The 19545-nt window shown below is 58.9% G+C and overlaps 1 protein-coding gene across 1 annotated transcript; it reads right to left on the bottom strand.

Annotated features, from left to right (window-relative positions):
- Positions 1-5361: 5361 nt before the first annotated feature.
- E2F6 (E2F transcription factor 6) lies at positions 5362-18388 on the bottom strand. The gene is made up of 7 exons (XM_062208964.1): positions 18266-18388; positions 15877-15931; positions 13878-14094; positions 11426-11581; positions 9174-9288; positions 6951-7074; positions 5362-6762 (listed from the first exon to the last, which is right to left on the bottom strand). The coding sequence occupies exons 1-7, from the start codon at positions 18371-18373 to the stop codon at positions 6713-6715; spliced, it is 825 nt and encodes a 274-aa protein (XP_062064948.1). The 5' UTR covers positions 18374-18388; the 3' UTR covers positions 5362-6712.
- Positions 18389-19545: the final 1157 nt, after the last annotated feature.

Raw genomic sequence — 19545 nt, forward strand, 5'->3', positions numbered from 1 at the left:
GGGACTCTAAGCTACTCACTGTTTTAGAGAGCCCTGTGGTTAGTCTTTATTAAACACAGACTTATTATTCAATGTCATAATTTCTACCTATTGTCACACTCAGCCTTGTTAAAAAGATATTTATTTGAAGGGAACAGAGAGAATTTTCCATCTGCTGGATCATTCCCTGTACAGCCGTAACAGCTGGGGCTGGGTCAGGCCAAGGCGGGAGCCTGGGACTCCCATCTGCGTCTCCCACATGGGTGGCAGGGACCCAAGCACTTGGGCCATTATCTTCTGCTTTCTTCAGATTTTTATGTGTTTTTAAAATTATTTATTCTCAGTTTATTTGAAAGGCACAGACAGACAGTTGTGGTCCATCCACCGATTCACTCCCCAAATGCCTGCAACAGCCAGGGCTGGAGCAGGCCTAAGTCAAGAACAGGAAACTCAATCCAGTGTCCCCGGTGAGCGGCAGGAGCCCATGTACTTGAGCCATCAGCTGCTGTCCTGCAGGGTGTGCCATAGCAGGAAGCTGGAATCAGCAGTGGAGCTGAGGGGCTGGCGCTGTGGAGCAGCAGGTTAAAGCCCACCCTGCAGTGCAGGCATCCCATATGGGCACCTTTTTGACTCCCAGCAGCTCCTCTTCCGATCCAGCTCTCTGCTATGGCCTGGGAAAGCAGTAGAAGATGCCCCAAGTGCTTGGGCCCCTGTACCCACGTGGGAGACCCGGAAGAAGCTCCTGGCTTCTGATCAGCTCAGCTCTGGCCATTGCGCCATCTGGCGAGTGAACCAGAGGAATGGGAAGACCTCTCTCTGGCTCTACCTCTCTCTGTAACCCTTTCAAATAAACAAAATAATTCTAAAAAAAAAAAAAAAGAAGTGTGGCTGAGACTCGAAGCCAGACACTCCAATATGCACATGGGCATCCCAAACACCCATTCACACACTCAGCGTTTTAACAGCAACACTGTGCTTACACTGAGGCTTTGAGAACCCTGAGACAACCTGCCTCTGTTAACCTGTCCCTGGAATCTGGTTTGGAACCAGGTGAACACTTGTGACACGCGTGTGTAGTGTCGGCTGCTCTTTGCTTTTCCCACTCACACGGGGCTCCAACCTCATCCAGACCCAAGGTGGCGTCGGGCAGATGTCAGAGACCCAGACACTTCCTCAGTTGATGAGCAACACAGCCCAAGGAGGCTGCAACTCCCCGGGGAGCAGTGGTGAAGAACAGAGGAAAAGGTAGGAGGTGCACTTGCTGCCTCGAATTAAACTTCCCTCTTTCTGAACAGAGGGTACAGGCACCGATGGCCACCTAGAGGGAACAGGCCCCATGCAACTTTCATGGGCACTGACGGCCACTTCCCCATCGGTCCTGCTGTGTTCTCGGCTTCAGCTTACTTGCTGCCTTCTCCAGTGCCGTCGGGAACATGGAGCTTTCTAGAAGAAATGCGCACAGCGGCTCGGTTGCTCACCTGCTGCAGGGTGCCTGGTTTCCTTTCCTTCTGCCTACACAGCCCTCTAGGTGCTGCGCTTGATGACTGAAGTGCTACAAAAATGCTAGGAAAGGGGCCGGTGCTGTGGCACAGTGGGCTAAGCCTCCACCTGCCATACCAGCATCCCATATAGACACAGGTTCGAGTCCTGGCTGTTCCACTTCCGATCCAGCTCCCCGCTAATGCACCTGGGAAAGCAACGGAAGATGTCTCAAGTCCTTGGACCCCTGCACCTGTGTGGGAGACCCGGGAGAAGCTCCTGGCTCCTGGCTTCGGATCAGTGCAGCTCTGGCTGTGGGCTATGCTCTGGGCTCGGGATGCCAGGATGGCGTGAGCAGGTGAAGCTGCCCCCTTTGCAGGCATCACTGCGGGTTTTATCTCCTCCCCCTCCGGAGGAGGCCGTACAGAGAACTTCCTGTTCACTGGGGCCAAGGTCAGGGCCTGCAGTGGTGTTCCAAGGGGCGTCAGGACGCCACCTCTCTGCTGGTGACATCGACATCATGGCAGGAACAGAGGCATCTGCCCAGCCGGGGCCCTGCACTGGTCACTTCAGAGCAGGAACCCCTTTCCTGCCAAGTTGCTCCTTTTAGATTTTAATCTGCACACATCAGTGTCAATTCACTTTCTCAACAAGCGTGGGATCTGAAAACGTCTTTTCAAAGCTTGGGGCAGAAGTCGGAATAACCGCTAGCCCACCACTAGATGGCAATCATCACACAAATCCGCTAGACTCCTGTTCTGCTGGGAGCCAGCACACAGATTCAGTTGCTTCTTACTGAGTGGCCAGTATTTCAACCCTGTGGATTGTGAAGCGACTGACAACAGTGCCATGAGTGCCACGGTCCCTGTGGTCATTTCAGCTGCATCACTCCTCCCCCCACTGGCCTGTGGCGGACGCTGCCAGCTGGCCCCCAAGTCTGTTAACAAAGATGGTTACGCTCTAAGTCCATCTCGGTGCTTTGACACATTGCACGCTGTGCACAGATGGGCAGAGGCTCCATTCCACACAGTTTCTCAGGGATCCAGGCTACTGGAGGCCCCAGGGTCTTACACCTGCAGCACTGGAAACTGTCGCTTCCTCTTTTTTTTTTTTTTTTTTTTGAATAATTGTTTGAGAGGGAGACAGAAACACAAAGACAAGACAGCTCCCATTTGCTGGTTCACTCCCCGGATACCCACAACAGCTGGTGCTGAGCCAGGCTGAAGCCAGAAGCCAAGAACTTCTGGGTCTCCCACTCAGAGGCAGGGGCTCAAGTCACTGAGCCATCACCTGCTGCCCATCAGGGTCTGCATTAGCAGGAGCTGCGGTGGGGGGCAGAGCTGGGACTCGCACCCAGGCACCCTCACAGGCGACACGCGCGTCCTACATGCTGGGCCAGACGCCCTCTGCTGCGGCTTCCCTGGTCGCGACAGCAGGGGGCAGTTTCCAGACTGTGGCCTTGTCACCCCTCGTCACTCCCCCACATCAGCTGGCCAAGGTTCCATTTCCAGTGGCACAAGCAGGGAGCACCCGCCCTTGGTAACCAGTGGAATGCCTGCCCGCCCTGTCGGTCATCTCCTTCCTTCTGGCTGGCAGCTGGGCACCTGGCTGCCCAGACCCTCAAGCGACTGCCTTTCTAAGAGCCAGGGGCTGAGGGGTGACCAGTGGCCATCAAGTGAGGCGACAACTTGCAGGAAGCGTGCTTAGGGACATGAAGTGCACCTGTCCTGTCGTCACCCTTCCTGCTGGCTGCTCGGTCAACACGCTGACCCCCTTGATCTTGGAAGGAGACTTGGTTCCAGCTTCTTGGGGAGCAATCCACCCCGTCCCCGCCCCCTCCCACCTCCACCTTTCCTAACCGGACGGAGAAGCCGGCGTGCACCTCGTTTAAGCCACAGCCGCCAGGAGGGCTTTCTGTTCCTCACAGCTGAACTCGTCCTTACTCCCAGGGGAACCCGTGCAGCCTGCGACAGCTTCCCAGGGAGGACCGCTCTCTGCTCCTTCCTGCAGGAGTCAGCTGACACAGCAGGCTGGGGAGTGTAACGAAAGCTGACCGGGGCTGGTGGACACCCCAAGCGGACAGATGGCTGCCTCTGTGCCCAGGGTGACCGGGGTTCCTGCACTGGTCGTTCTGGACTGATTCTGTGGGTGGGCTTCCCTTGGCCTCATGCTACTGTCCTCGGTGCCAGCAGCAATCTCCAGACACCATCCAGTGGTCCCCAGGAAGACAGTGCCCTCAGCTGAGGGCCACTGGCAGTGACAATGGCAGGACTCCCTTTGGGAGAAACCCAGTGTGTGCGACCCAGGGGGCAAATCCCCCAGGGAGCAAATGGCGAGCCTCACACCCCCTTCCTTCCCCCAAACTCTCAGAAGCCAGCCCCTTCCTTGGGTGACTCGGGTGGTGCTGGAGACCTGCAGCCTTGTTCTCCCCGGAGTTCTGCAAGGAGACGGAACACAAAGAGCCGGGCCAGACCCTGGTGGCCTGAGAAGCCAGAGGGACAGAGGGACCGGGAGATGGAGCTGAGGATGCTGGCACTGGGCCAGCCCACTGCGGACGGGACAGACGTGGGTTTCTGGACTTTCACTTTTCAGTTCTGGCAGATTCCTGAGGTTCTGAGCACAGACGACCCCTCTAGCACACAAGGGAAACGCAGGCTCCGGCTCCAGCCCCCAAGTCGGCAGCTGCACCGTCGCCCCGCCATCAACCCTGGACCACCTGCCTGCGTGTCGGTGCCTCCCCAGGTCCAATGTGTCTCCCAGTGGACAACAGCACATGGCTGTTCACCTTCTGCTGAGGCCAAGGACAGTTAGGCGTGCTGTACACCTCCGCAAAATGCAAAACTGGTTAAGTATTTTGTCTTCTGCTGCAGATCCAGTTTGCTGGCTTTTGGAAAGCTGTTTTCTATGTATTTAAATTTGGGTGGCAGTTGGGCTGAATTCAGTCACCTTTTAAAATCAACCAGGAAGGGACAGGTGCTGTGGCGCAGCGGGTTAACGCCCTGGCCTGAAGTGCTGGCATCCCATATGGGCGCTAGTTCGAGTCCTGGCTGCTCCTCTTCCAATCCAGCTCTGCTATGGCCTGGGAAAGCAGAAGAAGATGGCCCAAGAGCTTGGGCCCCTGCACCCATGTGGGAGACCCAGAGGAGGCTCCTGGCTCCTGGTTTCGGATTGGCATGGCCCCAGCCATTGCGGCCAACTGGGGAGTGAACAAGCAGATGGAAGACCTCTCTCTCTGCCTCTGCTCTCTTTCAAATAAATAAATATTAAAAAAAAAAAAAATTTAAGTAAATCAACCAGCAAAACCTGGTTAGTGAACCTGCATCAACGTGGGAAACCCACAGCCCCTGCCCTGGGCACAGGCTGCCCACTGAGAAGGCCCAGCAGCCCCTGCAGATACACGGCTACTCCCGAGAGCCGTGCACAGGCCGCGGGCAGGACAGGAGGACACGGAGGGCAGGGTGCGGCCGGGATGCGGCTCTGAGGCAGGGGAGGCTGGGGTCGGAGAAGAGCAAGGGCGCAGAGAGGGTTTCCAGCACTAGACAGGGTGTGGCAGGGCCAGCGAGGCGTGACAAGCTCAGCCAGTGAGCCTGGGGCAGGCCTGCAGTGTCAGGTGTGTCAGGTGTGCGTCACCATGCAGCTCCCTGCTAATGGCCTGGGAAGGGGCCCTGCCACACACGTGGGAGACACGGACGAAACTCCTGGCTTTGGCCTGGGCTAGCCGGGTGGAGGGTGAACCAGCAGGCAAACGATCTCTGTCTCTCCCTCTCTGGAACTCTTGCAAAAAAACAAAACAAAGAGGTATGTTTGTGGGAAGGAGACCCGGGAAACGCGGGGCCTCTGAGGCAAGGGCGGGAGGGGCTTGGGATGGGTGGGAGCGAAAAGAAGAAGCAGAACACCAGCAGGCAGGGTGGCAAGATGTTCATTTACAGAAGACACGAACACGCAGGGGACTGCTGCCCGCACGCTCCCGCGCGACCCCACAGCCACCGGAAGCAGGACTCCCGGGCTCGGCAGTGCCCCCTGCTGTCTGGACACCCCCCTGCCCTGCATTCTCTCGACACGACCCCAGTATGAACTCTCACACAGAACCTGAACTTGAATCTGTGCAGCCCAATACACGCGGTGGACATCGACTGACACACAAACTCCTTGCCCAAATCCTCACTTTTATTAAGCCTAAAACTCGTTCACCCTATACCCGTCGTTCCTATACTATAAAAAGAAAAAAAAGTCACCAGCTAGCCCACTGATGATGAGCAGCGCCCCTGTGCTTTCCTCTGGCTCGTTTTAAACCACTTCTTGTGAAAGGGTGTGCGTGGACGCTGTGGTGCTAACCCCTGCGCCAGCAGAGCTCAGCACACACACCTGCCGCGGGCAGGCGTCACTAACCCTCCCTCTGCCGGCTCAGACACACAGGGAGCACTCTGCCCGGCGCTGGGACGGACGATGACGGTGACAAAGGCCCTTGGGGGCTCACAGTAGAGTGGCCAACGACTGAGCAAGCTGAGGCACAGGGGTGACTCGCCCCATGAGGTAGAAGAGCCAGGTTCTGGATGGGCGGGGCCGGGGCTGAGGGGGCGGGGCATCACTGTGCCCGGCGGAGTACAGAACAGTGCACAGAGCCGGTCTGCAGAACAGCTCGGCTTCCAACCTGCACCACGAGCCGCTGGGACACAGGCACTCTGCAGCAGCCTGAGGTCAGCCGCTGTCTGCGTCCAGTGTGCACACTGGGCTCCGTATTAAAACACTTTCATTAAACCCGCGGACTCAAACGTGGAGCACAGCCATGGCCCTTCCACACGCAGAAGCCGGGGAAAGCTCTCCTGTAACCCGCGCCCAGAGGGGCCTAGCCAGTTAGAGCCCCGAGCTAGTGCCTGTCTGCCACTGCCCGCGTGCGCGTTACCTGGGCTGTACAAGGGTGAGACGCGTCACCTGGACAGAGCTCGTGAGACTTCGCCGTTATACAGATCTGCAGGGGCCACAGTTAGATTCGTGAGCACACACACGAAGCAGCGTCAGGCAACCTCTTCCTCCCTTGGGGGGAGGGCGTGTCACGGAGGCGAGATGCCCACGTCACTGAGTCACCGGATGCAGAAACCGTGATCACCCAGCAACCTGGGCAGTGGCCTGCGCAGCGGCACCGCGGCCGGATGCTGTGCGGAGCGCACGTCGGGGAGGATTTATTGCTCGGACGTGACGCAGTTAACCATCTGGGACGCTCGCGACGGCGCAGTCCGTGAATTCGCAAACACCGTCAGTTGCTTGCCTCGAGCGACGCTTCCCCTTGCTGGGGAGGATTTTCTTCTGAAAAAGCACACAGGAGAGAAGCCGCCTCAGTGAGGGTCTGAGAGGAGAAGGGGCCTACTTTTTAACTCAGGTTTTTGTGGACAGGAAGAGGACAGATACCTGAAGGTCACAGAGCGCACTCAAAGTCACACACACTGAAACCGCTGGACTCTTTATCTTCCCAGCCACAAAGGGCGTGCGCTTACCTTGCTCTGGGCGCTCCGGACCCTTGCTTCTGGAAGCCTTCCTGCTCGGGGGGTCCTGCTGCACCTCGCATAGGTACACGTCGATGGGCCCCTTGGTGCTCCTGATGTGCACCGTGACCGAGTCCTGGCAGGGGACAAGGACAGCATCGGGAGTGCCTCGCTCACCAGATCCGTGCAAGTTTCCCGGGACCTTTCTGAAAACTTAAATCAGAAAGCAGCTCCCCTCCCACCACGCAGGTTCTCAGCCGGTCACACTGTGAGCCACCGGTGCTCCCACGGTGGAGCCGGCTGTACCCAGAGTACAGGCTCCGAGCCACTGCGTGCAGACGCCTCAGCACTTGAGAACCTCTCCCCCCTTGAGGAGCTGCCACTTCCAGGCCGGAACTGAGTCAAACCCAGCGATCTGACGACAAAGAGCTGGAGAACCCCCCAGCCCTGCACGGGGAGGGGGGGGGCGAGTGTGGACTTCCAGACCGGGAGGCAGCATCAGGCGCCTCGGGGCCTTCCCTCTGTCCAGTCGAAAGAATCAGAGGAACAGAGCAAGTCAAAATAGACCACGCACAATTTCAGACGCGAAAAACACAAGGGACCAACTGTACCGAGGACTGACACTAACCTCGGGCTCACAGCGTGCGGCTTCAGCCGCGTTCACCCAGGATTCATTAGGAAGAGCTTCCCCACAAGCTAGGGCGCATCCACGGGAAACCTCGCCGAGTCCACCAGGGACGGCTGTGCTCGCGAGTCCTTTGCCTTCTCAAGGGCAACTGCACAACAGGCGGCATCCCCCCTCTGGCGTCACTCGTCAGGCCCAGGCTGGTGCTACACCCGGCTGCCCCTCCTGCTCCAAGCCTCTGTGAGCCAGGGGACACACTGCATCTCGGGGGTCTCTGAACTCAGCCATCGTCCCTGCACGGCTTCCCAGTGGCACATGGGCGGCCCGGGAAGACTGTGCTCACTGCTGGAGGCCACGCCAAGTCTGGTTTGAACGCTCAGCCCCATGCTGTATGCAGACAAAAAGCCGCTGTGCAGCCGGAGGAAGCAGACAGTGGCCTTCGTCCCGCCCGAGGGGGGTGACAAACTTCGGTAAGGCTGAGAGCATCCTTAGCTTTGTGGGCCACACTGTCCCTGTCAGTTACTCAGCTCTGCCACTGCCGTGAGAGTGCGGCCAGAGGCATCTGGATACCCGGGCACAGGGCCAAGCCCCAGTAAAATGATTCACAGACACGAGCGGCAGGCCAGGCCTGCACTAGGTGCACGGCTCTCCGTCCAGAACTGCTGCGAATGGCAGCCTGGAGGCCTGACACGCACTCACTTTTGAACGGGTCCCTAAGAGAAGCCCTGGCACCGTCAAAGGCTCAGGGGGTTCAGCAGGTGCAGCCTGAAGCAGGCCAGGACACCCCTGGACAATGGGGCAGAAAGGGTCAGGCCCCGGGCGTGGATGTCCTGAGGGTTAGTGGTTATTGAAGAGAACTTAACTGCCTTTGAAACAACGCAGATTGAACATGCTACTTGGATACCTGGAAGGTATCAAAACCCCAATGAAACCAGGAAATGTCACCAAGTCACACTGTTGACTCGGGTCAAAGCCAGCCGCTGCTCAACAGACTGACACTGTGGTGACACGGGGTCTGGCTTGGCAGTGCTCCTGGGGGGCAGAAGGCCAGGCGGACGGTGAGGTCTTTACTACGGCCATGAAGGGGGCTCGCGGTGAGCCCCGGGGGGCTCTGCCAGGCTGCCGGGACCTGACGCCTCGTCCCTACAATGGCCAACTTCCAGGCTCCGACTCCACCCTCCCCAAGCAGCCTTCTGACGACAATCACCTCTCAACATAAACTTTCCCAGCAGTCAATAAGGGTAGTTGTTTTTGTAGCACACGTTTTATTTTTTGTTAAAAAATCATACTTTCTTGCTGCTCTAAGCTTGTTCATTAATTCACTAGTGTTCCAGTTTACTCGCCAGTCTGCCGCAGGCTGGAGCCCTGGCTGAAGCAGGTTTTCCTTTTGGGCCTGCAGCCAGGGCCGACCCAGCAGCTCCTGAGCAGAGTCAGGGACAGCTCGGGAGCCCCGCTGCCCGGGACGAGCCCAGCCCTGTAGCTCCCTGTGGGTCTCCGAGCTCTGTGTCCTCAAGACCCACAGCTTCGTTCCATCCGGCAGGGCAAGCTGACCCGTGGGGCGCCCTGGACACGGCCCTGCCGAGCCTCCCCGCCGGCGCAGGGCCACCTACCTCTCTGGGAGCCGGCACGTCCAGCCTGGTTTCCGCCGGAGCTTTCACAGCGATCACAATCTGCTCCTGGAAGGCCTGGATGCTGTGGATGTCCTGACAGGTCACGTACGCCAGCGTGAATGCTGGTCAAGGATCCCGACAGAGCACAAGTCACGGGAGACAACTCTCTTACAGCAAGTGTGTTCAGTTTTTATGGGATATAAATTCACAATTGAGGAAAGCAGTTAGGGGGCCGGTGCTGTGGCATAGCAGGTAAAGCCGCCACCTGCCATGCCGGCATCCCATATGGGCACCGGTTTGAGACCTGGCTGCTCCACTTCCAATCTAGCTCTCTGCTACGGCCTGGGAAAGCAGCAGAGGATGCCCCAAGTTGTTGGACCCCTGCACCTGCGTGGGAGACCTGGAAGAAGCTCCTGGCTCCTGGCTTTGGATCAGCACAGCTCCGGCCACTGTGGCCAATGCGGGAGTGAACCAGCAGTTGGAAGACCTCTCTCTCTCTCTCTGCCCCTGCTTCTCTCTGTAGCGCTTTCAAATAAATAAATAAATCTTAAAAAAAAAAAAAAAAGGAAAGCAGTAAAAAATTTTTTACAGAAACTACTTCACATACAATAAATTGTCTTATAATGTTCGTAACTCAACTTTAACAATAAAAATACCTTTAAACTGAACTACTGTGATTAAGAAAATTTCTGGGAGAAACACAGTAGCAGAGCCCGAGCCCCTGAAATGACACAACTCACGAAGGTACAGGAGCCCCCCTAGCTGAGGGAGACGCTCCCAACCCCCAGGGATGCAGCAGACCCCAGGCACCGATCCTATACACCACTGCTTCCCAGTCACACCCACGATAAAGCTTCATGTATAAACTGGGCACAGGGAGAGACCCACAACCAACACTCTTAGCAGTGTGCTGCCGTGAGTTATCAACACCTGTCAATTTAGGCCTGGAATTCTGCATTGTCTTTGGTGACATAGACCACACCCAGTGAAGCAGAGAGGTGGAGGCTGCTGTACTTGAACTCCACCTGCTCCCTATTGGCTGTTAGCTCTTACCACGGGGACGCCGGGAAAGCACACTTAGGGTTTGAGAAGAACCTCCCAAAACGAAAGGCAGGCAAGAACTGCAAGAAGCAGATGCGGCTCAGAACAAGCCTCTCGAGAGGACCAGCGTCCCCAGGGCCTGTCCCAGGCCTGTCACCGAGGAAGTGCCCACGCCCGTTGTGACCGCGGCAGCGACCCTGGAGCCGGGCAGGAGCTCCTCAGGATCAGTGTGGCCCTCACAGACAGCGCAGGGGACACGGCGCAGGAAGGTCTGGGAGAGGCAGGAGGACAGGACCAGCCAGGCCGCCCTCAGTCCCACACGCGCAGGGCTCAGCCCGCTGGGCTCCCGTGGCGGCGAGCACTCCAACAGCGACCCAGCCTGCTGCAGGAAGGGAGGAGGAGTTCCACAGACGCCAGCAAGTACCACCGTCTCACGGCAGTCGGACTCACAGAGACCGAACCCGCCGCGCTGACGTTTCCGGGGAAATGTCAACCTGGGTTTGCCTCTGAACTTCCAAGGCCGCCACCCAGAAAGGCTGAAGGCAGTGAGGAGCTGCCTGTGGACGCCCAGCTATGAGGCGGCTTCAAAACCGCTCCCATCTGCCAGTGTACTCCCCAAGTGCCTGTGACAGCTGGGGCCAGGGACTGGGGTGAAACCTGCACCTCAAACACCCAGGAACCCGACAGGAGGGCTGTGGACCTCCCCTTGACGTCTGAAAGGCTTGGGGCCAGTGCTGTGGCACAGAGTGGCCTACGGTGCCAGCATCCACATGGGCGCCAGTTCGAGTCCTGGCTGCTCCACTTCCAATCCAGCTCCCTGCTGATGGCCTGGGAAAGCAGTAGAGGATGGCCCAAGTGCTTGGGCCCCTACACCCACGTAGGAGACCTGGAAAAAGCTCCTGGCTTTGGACTGGCCAAGCTCCAGCCATTGTGGCCATCTGAGGAGTGAACCAGCGGATGGAAGACTTCTTTGTCTCCCCCTCTCTGTAACTCTCTCCAATAAATAAATCCAGGGTGTGGGATGCTGGTGTCTTAACTGCTGGGCTAAATGGCCACTGCCCCAGCACTAACTTTTAACTTCATTTTTCCATAAACCCCTTGTACTATCAAGCTTTCCCTACGGTCACCTTTACAGACCTAATTTTGTATCTGACTGTACGAGTTAGATCCCAGAGCAGCCCCACTGTACACAGGCACACAGTGAAGGATATCTCTCGTTCTCTTTGTCGTCCGTCAGCTCAAACAGCTGCTGGGCGCAGTCCTTAATCAGCTCGTCCAAAGCCTCCTCCATCGCCGACAGGTCGGACAGCTCCTCCTGCAGCTTCTTCTGCTGGGGTACTGCTCCCAGATGGTGAAGGTCAGATCCTCTGTAAGGCAGAAAGGACCCTCACTACCGCCTGGGCGACGGCGACAGGACCCCTCACTACTGCCTGGGCGACGGCGACAGGACCCTCACTACCACCTGGACGACAGGCCCCTGAGTCAGCGACAGGACCCTCACCACTGCCTGGACATTGGGCCCCCAAGTCAGCAACAGGACCCTCACTACTGCCTGGGCGACGGCGACAGGACCCCTCACTACTGCCTGGGCGACGGCGACAGGACCCTCACTACTGCCTGGGCGACAGGCCCCCGAGTCAGCGACAGGACCCTCACTACCGCCTGGACGACAGGCCCCCGAGTCAGCGACAGGCCCCCCCGAGTCAGCGACAGGCCCTTCACTACCGCCTGGACGACGGGCCCCCCGAGTCAGCAAGACGACCCTCACTACCGCCTGGATGACAGGCCCCCCGAGTCAGCGAGAGGACCCTCACTACCGCCTGGACGACAGGCCCCCGAGTCAGCGACAGGACCCTCACTACCGCCTGGACGACAGGCCCCCGAGTCAGCGACAGCCCCCGAGTCAGCAACAGGACCCTCACTACCGCCTGGACGAAAGGCCCCTGAGTCAGCGACAGGACCCTCACTACCGCCTGGACAATGGGCCCCCAAGTCAGTGACAGGACCCTAACTACTGCCTGGGTGACAGGCCCCCGAGTCAGTGACAGGATCCTCACTACCACCTGGATGACAGGCCCCCAAGTCAGCGACAGGACCCTCACTACTGCCTGGACGATAGGCCCCCAAGTCAGCAACAGGACCCTCACTACCGCCTGGGCGACGGCGACAGGACCCTCACTACTGCCTGGGCGATAGGCCCCCAAGTCAGCGACAGGCCCCCCGAGTCAGTGACAGGACCCTCACTACCACCTGGATGACAGGCCTGAGTCAGCGACAGGACCCTCACTACTGCCTGGGCGATAGGCCCCCAAGTCAGCGACAGGCCCCCCGAGTCAGCGACAGGCCCCCCGAGTCAGCGAGAGGACCTGCTCGAGATGCGTTTGCTGCTTCCCAAGACAGACAGAACCCAGGGACCGACTCAGCTCCCACCCTGGGTCCCAGACGCACAGCGTTCTGCCCAGAAACTGGCTTGCATCCCACTTACAGGCCTCACCCAGCCAGGCCCTTTCCAAAGCTCACGCTGTAACTCCGTGGCATCAATACTTGGACAGATTCTGTACTAAGGAGTCACGGCAGCCAGTGTAGCCCAGCTCTGCCACACACAGCGCCGTGGTGCTCACCACTTCTCCCCAGGGAAAACCACGTGAGCCGCTGGTGGCAGCTCCCCGCTCCAGTTCTGCCATTCCCGACTGGTCACACGGATACTCAGGTGTCAGTGTGGACTCCAGGGTACGAAGAACAACTGACAGTCATTCTCCCCCCTTCGGTCGTTATGGAAAATAAACAGGGGAGACTGCTACCTTTACCTTTCATTCTTTTTGCTTGCTGGTTTCCAAGTGTGACTCTAAGCCATGATTCGGCAGGCAGTCTGGTAAGATCTGTTTTAAAAAGGCACCTCCTTTATGAACCCCGCTCCTCCAATAATTGAGCTCCTCGCTTAAGAGCCACTTTGTGAGCTCTGTTCAGACTGCTGCTGCCTGAACGGTCTGCAGGGACGCCTCCCTGGGACTGCTTCATCCCGACCCACAACACCTGCCCGTTCTGAGCCCACAGCTCCTGCACATCACACACGCCCTTCCCTGCATGTCTAGCCGGGGTCCTGCTTCCACAGGGCCCTTCCTAACCACATCGAGCGCTGAGCAGTTGCCTTCAGACTTCGAGTCTCACCTCCTCTCCGCACTCAGGGCGAGAGGCGCAGCCCACCCGCATCAGGTTCCCGGGGTAATGCTGAGAAGGCGACAGCCGTCCACCCGAGCCAGAACCATCGAATCACCACTCACACTACCCGGTTAGAGCTGCTATCAGTGACTGATGGGAATGAAATGTTTTTCCATCTCCTAGAAACACCAGTTGTCTCTCGTGACCATGGAAAGCCAAAAACTGCAAACTAAGATTGTTCCATGTAATTTCTCACTAACACTGCAAGGACACTGTGTCTTTGGCTCTTTTTAAGTCCCACATAGTAAAAAACCAACAAAAACAAATAAAGTGCTTTGTGGACAATGCAAGAAGTTTTTATGGCCTGCTTTTCTAGTTAGAATCCTCTCTGACTCTGTTTTGTTGTCCAAACATCACTAATATCTAGTTTGGTGTAAATATGGAATTGTCATTTGAGGAGAAAGGGAAAAAAAAAAACCCATGCAAAGTCTGACACCAACTCACATCCAACGAATGTGGTTCTTGGACTTTTTCTCCACCAGGTCGATTCCGTCGAGGACGTTGGTGATGTCATACACTCTCCGTTTCCGCACCCCCAGTTTGGTTGCAACCTTGTTTAAGTCAAGAATACCCCCAGGAGCAGATCTGACAAGATCCATAAATTTTCTAGTTAAATAAACCAGTGACACATCAAAACGAGGTCTCTTCACTTTTAGAGCTTCTGGGAAACAAAATAAACACAGTTGTGAAACTTTCAGTACATTCTGGAATGTTTCCTCGTGAGCAGAAAGCACAGACTTCTACAGCAAGCCCCACACAGACCTCACACATAGGTCACTACCCATTTCTACGGAATGTCCCAAACTGGATGAAAAACGTACTGGCCAAGCCAGGTCTAAATGAAGGTTTTACACCCAATAGCTGCATAAATACACAGCCGCTTCCCACTGGGAGCACGGACTTTTCAGGAGTTACTGCATTCTATGGATAGAGGACTGAGTCTATCCGCACCACTCTCAGGAACAGTTCGCATGATTTCTGAAAACAAATCTCTCGTTTTGTCCTGAAGTTAGAAAGCAGAGACCTGCCATCCGTGTCACAGGACATTCCTGTCTGATGACTCTGTCTGCAAGGCAGGGCGACACACAGAGGCAGAGGCAGAGGCAGAGCTTCCATCCACTCCCCAATGCTTACAACGGCCAGGGCTGGGCAGGGCTGGGCAGGGCTGGGCCAGGCGGATGCCGGGAGCCAGAACTCCATACAGATCTGCCACACGGTAGCAGGGACCCAAAGAACGGAGCCACCATCTACAGCCTGGAGCTCTGGTGGAATGACGCCATGCCCCCACCTCTACATCGGCACAATGGCTGGGGCTGGGGTGAGGAGCTCGGAGGGGGGCTGGTGGCTTCCTTAGGAGGCGCTGCCACATCTCTAGATCGTCAGGTGAGCCTAGACTGGAAGCAGTGGTCTAGCTCAACAGCCAAAGCTGGCAGACGTGGTACTGAACCTGACTATAACCAAGTCACTTAACCGCTCTGGGCCCCAGGTCACTCGTGCAAAACGGGATTAAAACCACAGCACTACCCCTCAGGGGCTGTGCAAATCTGTGCAAAGAGCTTCACACAGCGCCAGGCACTGCAGGAGCTCATGAGGAGCTGGGGGTGGGCCGACGAAGGAGACACCTTAAGGAAAAGGCGACCAAAGCAGGCGGCCAGCTGTGGCTGAGACCGAGCCGGGGCTGGGAAAGGGCTGTGGGCCTCTGTACACCACCCGCCGGGATCAGAGCGGATTCAGAGGGCCCTGGGCGAGGCCGTCTACGGCACAGACTTGTAGAAGTACAGGGAAGCGACACCCTCAACCCTCACCCACGGCAGGGGTGGAGGGGAAAGGGGGGGGGGGAGCCCAGGAGGGCCCGGGACTGCCCCAAGCTCACCGGCACGCGTCTCCAACAAGAATGCTGGGATCAGCACCCGGAGATGTGTGCCTGGCTTACTTTGGGCCGCACTGCACTGCGCTGGCCACGTCCGGCCGCTGCGCTCACCCAGCAGCTCCCAGGCTGCTTCAGTGCCGAGCCCGCTAACGCTTCCTGCTGGCTTTTCTGGAACAGACTGCCCAGTACCGTCAGCTCAGCCGCCCCGGCCGTGCGACCGACACCAGGACTCACGCCTCTGTCTAACGGGGCCTCCGTGCCCCACGGCCAGGGTCTCCCCTGTCCTGGCCTCTACGCCGGAGCCCCACCTTCTCGGGCTCTGCACGGGAGTGAGATCACAGGCCCCTGGAGGCCGTTCCACCTTCAAAACGACATCCACAGCCACAGAGGAGGCGCCAGCCTCTGCGCACGTCCCCAGCGCGCCGCCTCGGAGCTCTTACTGAGGCCCGACTTTACCTTTCAGTGCCCGAACCCACACTTCAGGTTTCCCAACGCATGCTCACCCACATAAACCACCCTGGCCACGCAAAGCTCAAACCACAAAACCTAAAACCTATTCAAGAATCAACTTACTTCTCATGGACACGTACTGCACGTTATCTTCTAAGTTAATCCTTATTTTTGATGGCTGAAAAAAAGAAGATATACAAATTTAGCTTAGCAATTTAAAAAAAACAACAGCGCAAATGACAGCATTTCACCCTGTAAAGCTGTTTCTCGTCCTGTGGTAATAATTTTTTTTTTTTTTTTTTTGACAGGCAGAGTGGACAGTGAGAGAGAGACAGAGAGAAAGGTCTTCCTTTTTGCCGTTGGTTCACCCTCCAATGGCCGCTGTGGCCGGCGTATCGCGCTGATCCGAAGCCAGGAGCCAGGTGCTTCTCCTGGTCTCCCATGGGGTGCAGGGCCTCAAGCACTTGGGCCATCCTCCACTGCACTCCCAGGCCATAGCAGAGAGCTGGCCTGGAAGAGGGGCAACCAGGATAGAATCCGGAGCCCCAACTGGGACTAGAACCCGGTGTGCCGGCGCCGCAAGGCGGAGGATTAGCCTGTTGAGCCACGGCGCCGGCCAATAATTTCTAAGAAAAGCCGTTCTAGTTCAATCCCATCTGACAGCAGCCACAGACCCAACTTCCTCCAACCGCACAGGCCTTCCTAAGTCTGGAAGCTGGACGGCTCTGCAGGGCAGCACCTCAAGGAGACACAGCAACCTGAGAAGGGGCCCGATGCCCCCAGCTGCGTGGTACCTGCAGGTCTGTCACACAGTGGCTCACCAACACACGCGGGAGCAGACTCCGCCTCCCCGACTAGGACACACCACCTCTTCCTACCCCAGGAGTCATGGTGTCCAGGACACCACGCCTGTGTGGATTCTGGCTGCAAAGTGGATCGGGAAGGCAGAGGCCTCCCCACGGAAAGCCCTGCGGCTCTCCAGGGACCCCCACCTCCTGCGCGGTTCCAAGCTCTTTCACCAGCGCCCCGGATCCCACACCTAAAGGCCTGTGCAGACCACCCCTTCCCATCAAGGAACCTCAAAAAGCTGGTCGAACATTTCCCTACACCTGTCTCGCGGCCGCACCCTTCCCTGTTCAGGGGGAGCAGCGCCTCACCACGCGCCCAGCCTCGGGAGTCACCGCCCACAGCGCAGGCACACACACCTGCGCCACTCCAGCCTGCCTGACCTGCCCGTGTGCAGACAGCTCCCCTCCGGTCACCATTTCCTCTCTGCTCCAAACCCAGACAGCAAGCCCCAGGGGCGCTCCGCACAGCAATATCCGGTTTATTAAGTGCTAGTCAGGGCCACTAAGCCCCCGCCTCACACGCAGGGACTGTGTGCCGAGCAGCACGACTCCGGGGATGCAGCCGCTGCAGGCAGGGGTCTCGGGACACAGCCTGCAGAGAGGGGGTGAGCACGGGGCAAGGCGAGCCCCAGCGCCAGGGCAGAATCTGGGAGCGGCCGTGCGGGTGTGCAGGGAGCTCACGGCCCAGGAAGAGCGCAGGGAAACGCAGCAACCGCAAGCAGCTCCGCAAAGATGACCCAGGGATCGCTTCCTCAAGCGGTTCCTGCTTTCTCCTAAGACCAGAACCTCCGGGCCGCGAGACAGGAAGGCCGGCTGTACGTGAGGCAGGACCCTGCTCAGGGAGCCCTGCAGCCATCTGGCTCAAGGCAGAGGACCCTGACCGGACTGGGAGGCTGCTGGTCAGTGTGGAAAGGCAGGTGATGATGGCCGGGACAGCGTGCGCGGCGGGAGACGGGGGCACAGCGACACGGCCGCTCGCCTAGGTGAGCAGCGCAGGCTCTCGGGTTTGGGTAGCGGCTCTGAGCGGGGCTCCTAGGTCTGGATGACGGACACAGCCTGACCGGTGACTGGACGAGACACCCGCCTTCCGGGAGTGCACGTCTGACATGCCACGCGCCGGGCGCTGGTCAAGTCCTCCCGGGCTGAGACCACCAGGACCCATGGCCACCGAGGCCAGGGAGCGTCGACAGGGCGCGGCTAAGCCCCCAAACATCACCACGCCGGGCGCAGAAGCGGGCGAGGGCCCCGCCAGGCAGACCGAGCGCCGAGGACAAGCTCCACGGGGAGTGTCCGCCGAGAGCCCCAGACCACACAAGACAGGGGTCCCGCGGCTGCCGGGACGGCCCAGACCGGAGCCCGCGGCGGGGAGAGGCGCGCGTGGGCCCCGGGGAAGTCCACCGAGGCTGGCTGCGGGGGCAGGGGGCAGAGGGGAGCGGCCGCGGCTGCAGGGCAGGGGTCTCGGGATGCGCACGGCCGGACACCGGGAGCGCCGCCAGGCGTCTCCACCGGCCGGGCCGCCCGGGCGCACTCCGCGGAGGAGCGGGGCTCCCGCCGGCGCCCCGAGCGCCCCGCCCGCAGCCCCGCGTCGCCAGCAGGTGCGCGGGGCGCGCCGGGCGGGAGAGCGCAGCACGTGACGCGGCGCCGGCCCGCCCGCCCCGGCTCACCAGCAGGCTGTCCACGTTGATGGGGTCCCGGCAGCGGCGGCGCACCGGCTCCTCGGCCGGGTCCAGCAGCAGGCTGGGCAGCCGCCGGGCCGGCCGCTGCTGACTCATGCTGCCGGCGTCCGGGGGGCGGCTGGCGCCACGCGGGGCCGCGGCCCGCTCTGAGGCGACGCCCGGCGAGGCCGCGCGGCGCTCGCCGACTGACGCGCCACGGCTCCCGCGGGCGCGCGACGTCCCGGCGCCGGCGGCACGGGGTGAACGGGCGCGGACCCTCGGCTCACGGCGACGCGCCCGCCATCTTCGCGCATGCGCGCCTCTCCGCGCCCGTGCGCACGCGCGCCGCACGCGCTCCCACGCCCCCTCGGCTCGCGGCGCCCGGAAAACCCGGAGGGCGGAATACACGGAGAGGATGCGGAAGCCAAAGGAAGACGTGGAGCCAGGATCGGGGAGGAGCGGACGGGAGGGAGAGCGGACGGGCAGCTCCTGGCCGGTGTGGACGCTAGCAGATGCTGTAACCGAGCCCACGTGGAACAGTGCGTTCTGTGCTGTCCTGCTTCTTATTTTTTTTTTTAATTGGCGGAATGAATCACTGATTACCCTTGTGCCAGGTATGGGGCGGGTCCAGGAGATAATAGCAGAGACTCCATCTCCAGTTCCTGCGAAGGAGGTCGAGTATTTTTTTTTTTTTTTTTTTGACAGGCAGAGTGGACAGTGAGAGAGAGAGACAGAGAGAAAGGTCTTCCTTTTGCCGTTGGTTCACCCTCCAATGGCCGCCGCGGTAGCGCGCTGCGGCCGGCGCACCGCGCTGTTCCGATGGCAGGAGCCAGGTGCTTCTCCTGGTCTCCCATGGGGTGCAGGGCCCAAGCACTTGGGCCATCCTCCTCTGCACTCCCTGGCCACAGCAGAGAGCTGGCCTTTCGGAAGAGGGGCAACCGGGACAGGATCGGTGCCCCGACCGGGACTAGAACCCGGTGTGCCGGCGCCGCAAGGCGGAGGATTAGCCTAGTGAGCCGCGGCGCCGGCCCGGAGGTCGAGTATTTTTAATGAGGGTGGGTTTCCAAATCCTGGCTCCTGCTTGTCGGTTAGAAGACCCGAAGCAGGTGATTTAATCCCTGTGCCTCAGGTTCCTCGCCTGTGAAATGGGAGTCGTGGCAGGACTTGGCTCTCACGGCGGGTGTGAGCGTGAAATGAATTAATGAATGTGGATCACCTAGAACAGGGACTGTTGCATGTTTGAGGAGGAACTGTGGTGACTGCAGGGTTGGGGGGAGCAGCTGACCTGC

The sequence above is a fragment of the Lepus europaeus genome, chromosome 13 (genome assembly GCF_033115175.1).
Source record: "Lepus europaeus isolate LE1 chromosome 13, mLepTim1.pri, whole genome shotgun sequence".
NCBI lineage: Eukaryota > Metazoa > Chordata > Mammalia > Lagomorpha > Leporidae > Lepus > Lepus europaeus.

Excerpts from the sequence above, each read along its gene's own strand:
- E2F6 (XM_062208964.1), bottom strand. The coding sequence starts at position 18,373 with ATGAGTCAGCAGCGGCCGGCCCGGCGGCTGCCCAGCCTGCTGCTGGAC. Across the intron at positions 15,932-18,265 it reads TCAACGTGGACAGCCTGCTG|CCATCAAAAATAAGGATTAA; the intron begins GTGAGCCGGGGC and ends TCTTTTTTTCAG. Across the intron at positions 9,289-11,425 it reads GACGACAAAGAGAACGAGAG|GCTGGCGTACGTGACCTGTC; the intron begins ATATCCTTCACT and ends ACCAGCATTCAC.